Raw genomic sequence first — 14,043 nt, 5'->3', positions numbered from 1 at the left:
GGCGCTTCCGGCTTTTTCGCCGGAGACAAAAAACGTTGCTGTGGACGTTTTTTTCAGAAACCGGAAACGGCAGATTTTCTGGATCCGGCGAAAAACAGACGAAACGCAATGTCATCCGGCGCAATCTGGCACTAATACAAGTCTATGGGAAAAAAACTGGATCAGGTGGCAACATTCGCCGGATCCGGTTTTTTTAAATTTAGCCAGATTGAGCCTGACAGCGAAAACCTGATGTGTGAAAGTAGCCTTAAAGAAATATCTTCTTTGTTGATAAGTGAAAGACAAAAAAAGTCAGTCTGTATTCCATTAAATGATTAGTTCACTAATTGAAACCTTTTCAAATTAGTGGATGTCTCATGTAAACACATTGACTAGATGGTGCAGAAAATGGGAGGCCACCGTAGCTAATTAATGAAGGTCTAAAGGTAGAGGCACTTCTCTATTAATTTAGAATGGCCATATGGCGTACTGACATGAAGATATGAGTGAATTCAACTGTACTGTAAAAAAGTGTCTCCTTACCTGGGAAATTTCGGCATCTTGTCCTCAACGTATCACCCACAGGAGACATTCCAAGAACTATATGGAGATTGTTTGCACTCTTATTAACAAAGAACTGCCAAATGCTTTCTTTGGCAGGTCCCATGCCATGTTTTCCAGCTTCATCTCTGATTTGGTTTAGAATGGATTCCTTCTCATCGTCTGGGAAAAGTGCTGGGACCATTCCTAAGAAATAATCACATAATTTATAATCAGTACCCTTCCCATAATGATGGGTAGTGTCATGATTCCAATGGCAGGGAATCACAAAAGGACAAGCACCAACGAGCTCTAGGGTGATGGAACCTGAGCTGACCGCAACCCTAAACCTGAACACACAAATAACAATAGCCGGGGAACGTGCCTACGTTGATCCTAGACGTCTCGCACCAGCCGAAGATCTAACTTCCCCTATTAGAAGAAACACAGACCTCTCTTGCCTCCAGAGAAATACCCCACAGAAATAGCAGCCCCCCACATATAATGACGGTGAAATGAGAGGAAGGCACATACACAGTATGAAAACAGATACAGCAAAATGAGGCCCGCTAAAACTAGATAGCAGAGGATACAAAAGTAAACTGCGCGGTCAGCAAAAAACCCTTCAAAAAACCATCCTGTAATTACTTGAACTCATGGAACATGAGGAGCAATTACAGCCCACTAGAGCAACCAGCAGCAAAGAGACAATTATATGCAAGCTGGACAAGACAAAAATAAAGCAAAACGTGGAACAAGAAAATCAAAACTTAGCTTGTCCTGAAGATTACTGAAGCCAGAAGCTGAGGTAACAAAACACTCTAATAACCTTGATAGCCGGCGGGGAAATGACAAGAAAGCCCGGTTAAATAGGAAACTCCCAAATCCTAATAGAACAGGTGGACACCAGAGACAGCAGAACACAAATCACCCAGTACCATCAGTAACCACCAGAGGGAGCCCAAAAACAGAACTCACAACAGGGTAGTAATAAGGCTTCTCTACCATTATTGCTGGTGATCATTAAATTTAATTGACTATCATTTCCTGACTACACCAAACCAGCAAACTAACAAAACTTCTGCTTTTATAGAGGAGATGAGCAATTAATCAAGGACATTTGATCAGCTGCACTTGGCTGCAATTTAATTTATTACTGGGTGCAGCAGTTCTGATAGACAGTTTCTCTGCTGTAGTTCATGCAAAGCTCAGTTGTCGAGATGTGTATGACCCCACCCACACCACAGCTTTCTATGTACATTGTACATAGTGTACATAGTGAGAAAAAGTGGCTAATCAGTTGTGGGTGGACTAGGAGGCACATGGATAGTTGTCCTGTAGTGATAAACACCTGCTGATAAGACACTGATTGTAGTTAAAAAGCAAAACACAGACAAGTAAGTGACACATCGCTGTAATCAGGGTCTCTGCCCCTAGATTATGGTGATCTCAGATTTCATAGCAACAACCTAATAACAGATTCCCTTTAAGTCCTATGGAAGGAGTAAGTGTGTACTTCATGTAATACTTCTGCATTTGGCCTAGTTTTTGCTAAATAAATAATGGCAGACTGTAATTATAAATAAATAATAATAATAATAATAATTTATCCCGTGTTGTTGTTCATCTGAGGCTGTATTTACCTCATTTTAAAGCCTTTTTTAAATTATGTCCTGATAGGTAAAATCACAGAATTCAAAGAGGGTGTACTTAGTTTTTCTCACGACTGCATATGTTGCCAAGTATATTGTTCCATAAGAGTTGGCAATTGCTTACCGGACGTTAGCATGTTATTAATTAGTTCCAGAAACCCTTCTTCTGCCACGTGTGCATCTGTAAACAAGAAAATCATCTTCTTGTTCTCCAAGCCAAGCTTTATATAGAGAGCCTTCAAGTCTTCCCTGAAACTGTTCTCTCCGTATCCACGGCTTAGGACAATTTCAAAAACCTAATGGAAAGATAAGAATTCTTTACAATCTGATGCCTCTCAAAATAAACCATACACTTCTATAGAAATACAGTCAAACCTCATATCCAGCAGCAAATGCTGCAAGCCTAGCAAGGGATTGCTTTCCTGAGCCTCCGACACCAACCAACAGAGCGTGACCGCGATCCATTCTTATAATGCGGTGTATTCGAGTTAAATGCTCAAGTGCATCATCAAAAAGAACTAAGTTCATTTTGGTTTTACTTTCATTATATTCTTCCAGGATTTCCTAGTGGAGACAAAAGCAGAAACATAAACTTTATTAGAGACTAGCTGAAGAGCCCGGCGTTGCCTGGGCATAGTAAATATCTGTGGTTAGTTATAGCACGTCACTTCTCTTATTTTCCCATCCCGCCTCTCATTTTCCCAATCACATCTCTCATTTTCTCCCTCACATCTCTCATTTTCTCCCTCACTCCTCTCATTCCCCCCTAACACTTGTCATTTCAACCTCACATATGTCATTTTCTGATCACTCCATTATTTTTCCTCACTCCTCTCATTTTGCACTCACACCTTTTCATTTTCACCTCACACCTCTCATTTTCACCTCATCACCTCAGTATATACATGTTTGTCATCTCCCTTATATATAGTATACATCTGTATGTCATCTCCTGTATATAGTATATACCTGTATGTCATCTCCCCTGTATATATTATATACCTGCTGTGTGTCATCTCCCCTATATATAGTATATACCTGAATGTCATCTCCTTCTATATATAGTATATACCTGTATGTCATCTCCACCTGTATATAGTACATACCTGTGTGTCATCTCCCCTGTATATAGTATATATCTGTGTGTCATCTCCTCCTGTATATAGTATATACCTGCATGTCATCTTCTATATATAGCATATACCTGTATGTCATCTCCTCCTGTATATAGTATATACCTGTAGGTCATCTGCTCCTGTATATAGTATATACCTGTGTGTCATCTCCTCCTGTATATAGTATATACCTGTATGTCATCTCCTCCTGTATATATATGTACCTGTATGTCATCTCCTCCTCTATATAGTATATACCTGTGTGTCATCTCTCCTGTATATAGTATATACCTGTGTGTCATCTCCTCCTGTATTAGACCTCGTTCACACGTTATTTGCTCAGTATTTTTACCTCAGTATTTGTAAGCTAAATTGGCAGCCTGATAAATCCCCAGCCAGCAGGAAGCCCTCCCCCTGGCAGTATATATTAGCTCACACATACACATAATAGACAGGTCATGTGACTGACAGCTGCCGTATTTCCTTTATGGTACATTTGTTGTAGTTTGTCTGCTTATTAATCAGATTTTTATTTTTGAAGGATAAGACCAGACTTGTGTGTGTTTTAGGGCGAGTTTCGTTTGTCAAGTTGTGTGTGTTGAGTTGCGTGTGGCGACATGTATGTAGCGACTTTTGTGAGATGAGTTGTGTGTGGCAACATGCGTGTAGCAACTTTTTGTGTGTTGAGTTGCATGTGACAGGTTAGTGTAGCAACTTGTGTGCAGCAAGTTTTGCGCATGGCGAGTTTTGCACGTGGCGAGTTTTGTGTGGTGCCTTTTGAGTATGTGCAAGTTTTGTGTGAAGAAATTTTGAATGTGTTGCAACTTTTGTGCATGTGGCAATTTTTCCGCATGTGCAAGTTTTGCGTGTGGCGAGTTTTCCATGAGGTGAGTTTTGCACTTGTGGCGAGTTTTGCAAGAGCCTAGTTTTTGCATGTGGCGAGTTCTGCGCGTGGCGAGTTTTGAGCGGCGACTTTTGTGTTTCGACTTTTATGTGGCGAGGTTGGAGAATGTGTGGTGAAATGTGTGCTGAGGGTGATATGTGTTCAAGCACGTGGAAGTGTGTGGCGCATTTTGTGTGTGTGTTCATATCCCCGTGTGTGGTGAGTATCCCATGTCGGGGCCCCACCTTAGCAACTGTACGGTATATACTCTTTGGCGCCATCGCTCTCACTCTTTACGTCCCCCTTGTTCACATCTGGCAGCTGTCAATTTGCCTCCAACACTTTTCCTTTCATTTTTTTCCATTATGTAGATAGGGGCAAAATTGTTTGGTGAATTGGAATGCGCGGGGTTAAAATTTCACCTCACAATATAGCCTATGACGCTCTCGGGGTCCAGACGTGTGACTGTGCAAAATTTTGTGGCTGTACCTTCAACGCCTCCAACACTTTTCCTTTCACTTTTTTCCCCATTATGTAGATAGGGGCAAAATTGTTTGGTGAATTGGAACGCGCGGGGTTAAAATTTCACCTCACAATATAGCCTATGACGCTCTCGGGGTCCAGACGTGTGACTGTGCAAAATTTTGTGGTTGTAGCTGCGACGGTGCAGATGCCAATCCCGGACATACATACACACATACACACATACACACATTCAGCTTTATATAGTAGATGTGGGATCATATGCATCATATGTTTGACAAAAGCTGGAGCTTCTTTTACCTGAAAAAGAGCTTTAGCTGCATCATAATCTTGGATGTCTTCATATATTCGCGGCTCCCCTTCATTCATGGCTGTTCTGTAGTCCCCAAAAAGAATGGGGTCTCGCATTGCATTATCTAGGTCAGCTTTGAAGTGTTCTTCAATCAGACCTTGAATATGACCTTGTACCTGGAAAATGAATGGTTGTAATAAATGGGTAAAATGTATGGGTAAAAGTGTTTGTAAAAACAATAAACTTTGCAATTTACCCCTTATTAGAAATATTCTCAAGAACAGAGGGAATTTTACGCTTATAAAGTACACCTTGCTTACCGGCTATCCTGCAGTCAAAGCCTGGCCGGTTACCTACCAAAGAAGCATGTGGTGCAAGCAGGCTCTAAGCTTTACAGTCTGAAACTGGCCATATAAGATCTTAGCTCGGACCAGTGGTGCTACCAAGCCACTGATCTAAACTGTCAATGTTCTGTAGTGCACCACCCCCAGCAAAGCAGGAAGTCGGAGACTGGGAGTGGTATTCTACTGAAGCTGCATTTTGAGAAAACTCCTCTATCCCGTTTATGACCTTCGACGTAAATTTACATTAACGGTCATGTCCCTGCCTTTCATAAGGGTTCACACTAGGAGCCAACATCTTCCCCCACACATGATGACTGATTTAATCAGCCATCATCTGCTTTTAACAGCCGCGGGTGGAGCTGTGCTATGCCCCTGGCTGTTAACCAGTTAAATCATGCTGTCAATCATGGACAGCGGGATTTAACATGCATCGGCTGGAAGTGCGTCATTCATCCAGCCCACCGGCGTCCCTGGCATGTGATTGCAGGGCACCGATGGGTTATCATGACATCAATGGGTCTCAATAAGAACCCAACTCCTGTGATTGTGATCTTGCTGTGAACACTGGCCTGTGGTAGGTATTCATAGGAGACTGTGATTTCTGTTATACAGTGGGGCAAAAAAGTATTTAGTCAGTCAGCAATAGTGCAAGTTCCACCACTTAAAAAGATGAGAGGCGTCTGTAATTTACATCATAGGTAGACCTCAACTATGGGAGACAAACTGAGAAAAAAAAAATCCAGAAAATCACATTGTCTGTTTTTTTAACATTTTATTTGCATATTATGGTGGAAAATAAGTATTTGGTCAGAAACAAAATTTCATCTCAATACTTTGTAATATATCCTTTGTTGGCAATGACAGAGGTCAAACGTTTTCTGTAAGTCTTCACAAGGTTGCCACACACTGTTGTTGGTATGTTGGCCCATTCCTCAATGCAGATCTCCTCTAGAGCAGTGATGTTTTTGGCTTTTCGCTTGGCAACACGTACTTTCAACTCCCTCCAAAGGTTTTCTATAGGGTTGAGATCTGGAGACTGGCTAGGAAACTCCAGGACCTTGAAATGCTTCTTACGAAGCCACTCCTTCGTTGCCCTGGCGGTGTGCTTTGGATCATTGTCATGTTGAAAGACCCAGCCACGTTTCATCTTCAATGCCCTTGCTGATGGAAGGAGGTTTGCACTCAAAATCTCACGATACATGGCCCCATTCATTCTTTCATGTACCCGGATCAGTCGTCCTGGCCCCTTTGCAGAGAAACAGCCCCAAAGCAAGATGTTTCCACCACCATGCTTTACAGTAGGTATGGTGTTTGATGGATGCAACTCAGTATTCTTTTTGCTCCAAACACGACAAGTTGTGTTTCTACCAAACAGTTCCAGTTTGGTTTCATCAGACCATAGGACATTCTCCCAAAACTCCTCTGGATCATCCAAATGCTCTCTAGCAAACTTCAGACGGGCCCGGACATGTACTGGCTTAAGCAGTGGGACACGTCTGGCACTGCAGGATCTGAGTCCATGGTGGCGTAGTGTGTTACTTATGGTAGGCCTTGTTACATTGGTCCCAGCTCTCTGCAGTTCATTCACTAGGTCCCCCCGCGTGGTTCTGGGATTTTTGCTCACCGTTCTTGTGATCATTCTGACCCCACGGGGTGGGATTTTGCGTGGAGCCCCAGATCGAGGGAGATTATCAGTGGTCTTGTATGTCTTCCATTTTCTAATTATTGCTCCCACTGTTGATTTCTTCACTCCAAGCTGGTTGGCTATTGCAGATTCAGTCTTCCCAGCCTGGTGCAGGGCTACAATTTTGTTTCTGGTGTCCTTTGACAGCTCTTTGGTCTTCACCATAGTGGAGTTTGGAGTCAAACTGTTTGAGGGTGTGCACAGGTGTCTTTTTATACTGATAACAAGTTTAAACAGGTGCCATTACTACAGGTAATGAGTGGAGGAAAGAGGAGACTCTTAAAGAAGAAGTTACAGGTCTGTGAGAGCCAGAAATCTTGATTGTTTGTTTCTGACCAAATACTTATTTTCCACCATAATATGCAAAAAAAATGATAAAAAAACAGACAATGTGATTTTCTGGATTTTTTTTTCTCAGTTTGTCTCCCATAGTTGTGGTCTACCTATGATGTAAATTACAGACGCCTCTCATCTTTTTAAGTGGTGGAACTTGCACTATTGCTGACTGACTAAATACTTTTTTGCCCCACTGTACATAGCAGGGCTGATGCACAAGTGATCTGACAATTGCAGCTTCATTATGAGAAAAAAACACAAAAGTTCAAATCCCCCCTTTTGCCTCATTAAAAATAAAACAAGCTAAAAAAGGAACAAATTTGGTATCGCTGCAATCGTAAAAGTCCAATCAATCAAAATAATAAAATGAATTAATACCATAGGTAAACGGTGTGAGGAGAAAAAAAAAGTGAGAATTAGGGTTTTTTTTGGCCGCCACAACATTGCAATAAAATAAAGAGGAGATCAAAACATAGAACCTACCCCAAAATAGTATCAATAAAAATGTCACCTCAGGGCACGAAAAAATAAGCCACCACACAGCCCCATATCCCGAAAAATGAAAACATTACAGGTCTCGGCAAAATGGCAAAATAAGCAAAAAAATTTTTTTTTTCAAATTTCCCCCAAAATTTTTCACCACTTAAATAAAAATAAAACTATACATGTTTGGTATCTACGTACCCATGCTGACCTGGAGATTCAAAGTTGCAGGTCAATTTTACCATATGCTGAACATGGTAAATAAAAACCCCAAAAGACAATTGTGGAATTGAACTTTTTTTTTTTTGGCAATTTCAACGCACTTAGAATTCAACACATGACAAAATGAATGTTGTCATTCAAAAGTCCCACAAAAAAAAACAAGCCCTCATACGGCCATGGGGATGGAAAAATAAAAAAGTTATGGCTCTTGGAATAAAGGGAGGGAAAAACTAAACCGTGAAAACGGAGAATCGTGTGATGAAAGGGTTAATAGGTCAAATATTTTTGCAGAGGAAGAACAAATCCATATTGCACAATGTAATTGATAATAAAGGTGTTAGTTACCACTGTCTTGTCGTTTTCATTGATCAGTCTATCATGGAAAACTCTCAAGGCCTCATTCCTCCAGACTCTCACCATTTGTGCCATTGTCTGGAATCTTAAATTCAGTGAAACACAAAAAATAGTGAGAAAGTAATATCTTTTTTATGTACATTTTTAATAGAATCTTACTGAACATTTTACGCACTAAATACATAGAATAAGGAAACAAAACCTACCTCTCTGGAGTTGTCAAAACCAATCCATTAAATACTCGGGAGAGATCTCGAAGGTTAAATATATAATGGAACTTTGAAGGAGTTGGAGGAAGGTCCCGAACAATCATTTTATAGAGCTCCAGGGTACAGAAAGTCAACGTATCACAAATGGTCTGGACGTCTTCATTAAATAGCTGTAGAAGGATAGAGATCAACAAGTCAAACAACACATGATGAAAATCACAACATGAAACGCCACATAATGGAAACCAGTCACAAGTTTTTAGGCCGTACATCGCCCCCAAGCTGCTATATTGAATGCAACAGTAGTGTAAAGATGCCCCTGTATAATGTGCCTGATGTTGCATAATGTAAAAGCTCAACATACGACATAAATTACGGGTGAAGAGTCACGTGGGCGAAGCATGATGCTGAGGAGTCATGTATTCTGGTCCCACAGCTATGCTGGAAGGTTCATTTCTACATTAGGCACCTCTGAGCACATTTCTTATGAGCATTCGTAGAATACTTTTACTGTTCAGTATAAAGGCATGGTTTTGGTTTAGAGGCCTTAAAACTTGTAATAATTTCTCTTTAAATAAAGCCATAGTGAACAAGAAAGCATCATTGAAATTACCATTGTGTGTCCATGTAGGATAGAAAAGTAAATAAGATGTAAGGATTCTTCTGAAGGGAAAAGCACATTAAATACAGTAAAAAGGGATATAAATCGTGTGTCCACTTCATTTCGGCCCCCACCGGCCTTTCCCATTGCAGCTATAAATCCAAGATCCCTTAAGAACTTGCAGTTTAGTTCCTTGCCCCGGTCGTACATGCCACCCTTTTCCAGCAGCAACTTTAATAAAGCAATTGGCTGCTGGGTCCCATATTCGTCCACCTAGATTCAAAATGGAAAGCACAATTAGTCCGTAGGGAATCATCTTTAGGAAGTTTGTTATTTTTCCATAAATAACAGTTAAAAAAATATATATTATTTTTCTTAATTTTTGGAATGAATGTGATAAAAAAAAAAACACACACAAACCTTTGGCATATTCATGTCATCCATGAACACCAATAAGCGTTTGCCCATAGGTGGGCCATAGGTGTCTTTAGTACGTTTCTCTACATTGGCTTCTAGATTTCTTTGGATATCCATAGAAGTAGTACGTGATGAAAAATTGATGGTCAGAAGAATCTGTCCAAGAAGAAATTCATAAGATTGCAAGGAAATGGTTGTTTTTAAGCAAGAATTATATGTATACAGAATATGAAAAGAGAAAAGAAAAGGAGAAGCAAGGTAGGCGATTGAGTAATTAGGCTACCATACAAGTACCGTAGTATCACTGTTCAAGTTCCTTAAGAGGTTCATTGTAGTAGCTGTCTTAGATGTACCAGATTCACCAACAAGTACCACTGGTCTTTTAATTTTAACCATTTGCTCCAACAACCATGTGGTACGTGTAGTGTCCACCGTAGGAACTAAAGGTAACATAGAATGAGGAATTTTATTAATAGTGTGCATTACAAGCATTTACAGGATAATATGGAGATCATGAAAAGTTGACCTGCAGACAAATGACATCTCACTCAAAAGCATATTAGAATGACACTCTATGTTAAAGTATTTTTCAACTGAGCAAAATCTGTTGAACTTGTTAGATTTGGTGGGACTGGCCAACCATTTCAAGGAAATGGAGCTTACAGAATTTTCCCTAAAAGATGATAACGAAGGCTCAGGCATTTCAATGACAGGGTCAAGCAGTGGTACTGTCCCCTCTCCCCATGTCCACGTAGCTGACCCAAGCAGAAATAGCTGTCGGTCGTTGGTGTATGGACACCTTAAGAAATATTTTTGAATTAAAAATTAAGCCAAATACTAACACAACGGCCCTAAATCATATATTTTTTTTACTCAAATATTTTTTATTAAGTATAAAATTTCAATAAATAAAGGTGGGAAAGGAAATGGTCAAAACTGCTTTGTTTGCAGATGACATAATTTTGTTTATGAGAAATCAAGAAGGAGTATATTTCAGGGTTAGGTAGAGCCAAACCTCCCACATCCTTAGGGCGTTGAAGCGTCTCCAATATGATTCATGGATGCTGCCTCACCCATACCAGGCTTCTAAATGAAGAGTTAATCAATTTGAATTTCCCAGATTGGTGAGTTATGGAGAACATACAGTATCTTGGGCATCAGAATCATCTTAACGAGATTAATTCGGCCAACAGATAAATGCAACTTAGACCAGGCCCCTACCTTTGCCTTAAGAGTTCCCAGTACCGGTGTGAGATTCGTATGTAAGTAATTCGTGATCGGCAAAGAAATTAGTATCCCCAAATATTTTAATTGATCTGCTACTTTAAGTCTACCCCCTTCCGTGAAATCTTCCAGTTCACCCCCTGCATCATCCACCATGAGCAGAGTTGATTTATTTCAATTTATTTTAAGCCCCGACAGAGCTCCAAATCCCTCAATGAGCCGAAATGCATTACTCAATGAATCATGTGGGTCACTCAATAACAGCAGTATGTTGTCAGCGTAAAGAACTATCTTTTTCTCTATCGATCCATATTTAAACCCAGAGACCTCAGTGGACTGTCGAATCTTGGTGGCCAATGGCTCCACGGCTCAAGCAAGCAAAAGAGGGGAGAGCGGACACCCCTGTCTCGTTCCCTTATCTAGCCTTATCGTATGAGAAAGCTCCCCATTCACTCTCACTCTAGCTGATGAATGCGCATACAGTAACTGAAGCCAGGACACAAATTGTGGACCGAAGCCAAAGCATTGTAATACCTGCCACAAGTATCCCCACTCCACACTATCAAATACCTTATGGGCATCTAAGGAAGCAACAACTCTATGCCCACCGTTATCAGCCCCCAGTTGTAAATTCAAAAAAAGACTTCTAAGATTAACTGTTGTGTACCTGTCAGGCATAAAGCCAGATTGATCTGGATGAATCAACTTAGAAATAACACCCGATAATCGGGTCACTAACACCCCAGCCAGAAGTTTAACATCCATGGTAAGCAGAGAAATCGGGCGATACGATTCAGGGAGTCGTAGATCTTTATCTTCAATAAAACAAACACACTGGCGCTAAGATAAACACCCCGAAGTAAAGCTGCAGGCACCTGGGCGGACTGTGTGCAAAACCCTGCCAGACAAGAACTAAATCTGTAAAACAAACAAACAAGAGGTGCCACGCTGCACAAAGGCTATAGCTGTATGGTGAGTGAGTTCCAATGTCCTACCTCACAGACGGAGGCTGACAAATGTCCTGGGTTAGAAGGTGGCTGCCACAGAACTGTATCCTCCGAAGTGTGAGAGGGCTGCAGCGTCAGCAGTACATAACTGAAAAGGGAGCGTCCTCCCGTAGTGCAATAGTCCCCTATACGCTCGCCGCTGGAGATCCCGGCTGGCCGCCTCGGCCGATGGCGCCGCCGAACAGTAGCGAAACGAAAAGGGGGCGTGGCTAAACGGTGACGTCACCAGTCCATAAGACGGACACAAACAAGGGCCAATCCCGACGCGTTTCGAGGGTAACGACCCTCTTCCTCAAGGTATGGCTGCCCTGCATGTGCTAGTTGTTTATATAGCCACAAACACCCAGTGTCGTGCACAGCATAACGCCCACCTCCAACAGAGCCCACCCACATATACAAGAATACAAGGATCCAAGCCTGCCCGCTGGACCCTCCCGGATATATAGAAAGCTACTAAACCCTATGGTGATACCCAAATAAAAAACATATAAATGAATGAGAATGCTAATGCTGTGTTGCCAGTTAAGAACAAGGTATACCCCCAACCCCACTAAAATTAAAAACTGCAACCTTTAATAATATCTTTAAAACTGATAACTACATGGAAAAATACCCAACCCTGTTTAAAAAACAACATACTTTAGATGCTTACTTATTTAAAAAAAAAAAAAAAAAAGAAAGGGGGGCTGTGATGTTTAATCGTTACTACCAGTGTTCACAGTAAATGTGGACTCCTCGAATAAAAGATGCCCTGTCCCCTCCCCCTCTAAGTAAAATAGACGCTAGTGTGAACAGCACAAGAGCTAATTAAAAAAACCCTGCTCCTGTTTACAGTAACACTGCACATAACAGTACTCCTAATTTACAGAAATCCTTCTCCTTATAGGGCATACAATTCAATCTCAAAATTTAATCCCTTAGGGGCCAAACTATCCAACGTGAAAATCCACTTCGATTCCACTCTTGACATACTTTTCAAATAGTCCCCGCCCCTAGGGTTTTCTTTAACAATTTGAATCCCACAAAAGGAGGTGCGGTGCCATGACCGATTATGTTGATCAGCAAAATGGTGCGATAGCGGGTGCCCCATAAAACCCTTGCCAATGTTGTTCAAATGTTCTTTTATTCTATCTTTGAGCCGCCTCTTAGTGCGGCCCACATAGAGCTTATCACATGGGCATCTTACCGTATAAATAACCCCTTTGGAATGACAGGAGATGTTGTCTCTAATCAAAAATGATTCAGTTCTATCTGCATTCCAAAACAGCGTCTGAGCCGATCGTTTACTTTCTGTACGTACACAGCAAATACAACTTCCACAATTGAAAAATCCTTTATCCATAGAATGTTGGTGTCCTGATGGTCCGCGCCCCATAATACTCATTCCCATTTTAATAGTGGGGGCCAGAATGTTTCCCACGTTCCGGACCCTCCTATAGATAAACCTCGGATTCTCTGGAAGTAATTCACCCACACTTTTATCCCCTTTTAAGATGGACCAGTGTTTCTGAATGATATTGGTAAATTTCTTCCTATTAACATGAAATTGGGTGATGAAAGGTAACTTATTGATTGCTTGTGCCGTACCGCAGCTCTCATTCGCTTGTCTTCCCCCATAAATTAAATCTGTTCTTACCAGGGTTTTTGCCTTCTCACTTGCTTCCTTAAGGAGTGGCAGATGGTATCCCTTTTCAGTGAACTGCTCCATCAAATATTTGGATTCTAAATCGTAATCAAGGTCTCTAGTACAATTTCTCCTCACGCGTGTAAACTGACTCTTTGGGATGTTGAGTAGCCATACTGGTAGATGACAACTGTCTACATGTATATAACTATTACAATCCACCTCCTTGCGGTAACACCTGGTAGAAAGCCTGTTGTCATCCACAAAAATGTTCAAGTCCAAAAAATTGATGTTGGTGCTACTAACTGTAGGGGTAAACTCCAGGCCAAATGCATTGTCATTTAGTCCTGCTAGAAACCCTTGTAGGTCAGCTTGTGACCCATCCCAAATAAAAATCACATCGTCGATAAAGCGACGCCACATAATTAGACCTTTACATAGTTGGCCATCCCCATGAACATGTGACTCCTCCCACAGTCCAACATACAAGTTAGCATAACTAGGGGCAAATTTTGTACCCATGGCTGTTCCCCAGGTTTGCAAATAAAATTGTTTACCGTAAACAAAATAATTATGAGTTAAAATAAATTTAAT

The 14,043-nt window shown here is 41.1% G+C and overlaps 1 protein-coding gene across 1 annotated transcript in view; it reads right to left on the bottom strand.

Moving 5' to 3' along the window:
* DNAH10 (dynein axonemal heavy chain 10) overlaps positions 1-14,043 on the bottom strand; it is a 255,018-nt gene that overhangs the window by 67,399 nt on the left and 173,576 nt on the right. The window contains exons 45-53 of the mRNA XM_069755992.1: positions 9,889-10,034; positions 9,598-9,750; positions 9,190-9,450; positions 8,574-8,746; positions 8,359-8,452; positions 4,953-5,120; positions 2,547-2,735; positions 2,296-2,467; positions 523-726 (exon numbers count right to left, since the gene is read on the bottom strand). Of these exons, the coding sequence (XP_069612093.1) occupies positions 523-726; positions 2,296-2,467; positions 2,547-2,735; positions 4,953-5,120; positions 8,359-8,452; positions 8,574-8,746; positions 9,190-9,450; positions 9,598-9,750; positions 9,889-10,034 (1,560 nt within the window). The remainder of the gene's footprint in view (positions 1-522; positions 727-2,295; positions 2,468-2,546; positions 2,736-4,952; positions 5,121-8,358; positions 8,453-8,573; positions 8,747-9,189; positions 9,451-9,597; positions 9,751-9,888; positions 10,035-14,043) is intronic.

The sequence above is a fragment of the Ranitomeya imitator genome, chromosome 1 (genome assembly GCF_032444005.1).
Source record: "Ranitomeya imitator isolate aRanImi1 chromosome 1, aRanImi1.pri, whole genome shotgun sequence".
Lineage (NCBI taxonomy): Eukaryota > Metazoa > Chordata > Amphibia > Anura > Dendrobatidae > Ranitomeya > Ranitomeya imitator.
This window is presented reverse-complemented; position numbering and strand designations above follow the sequence as displayed.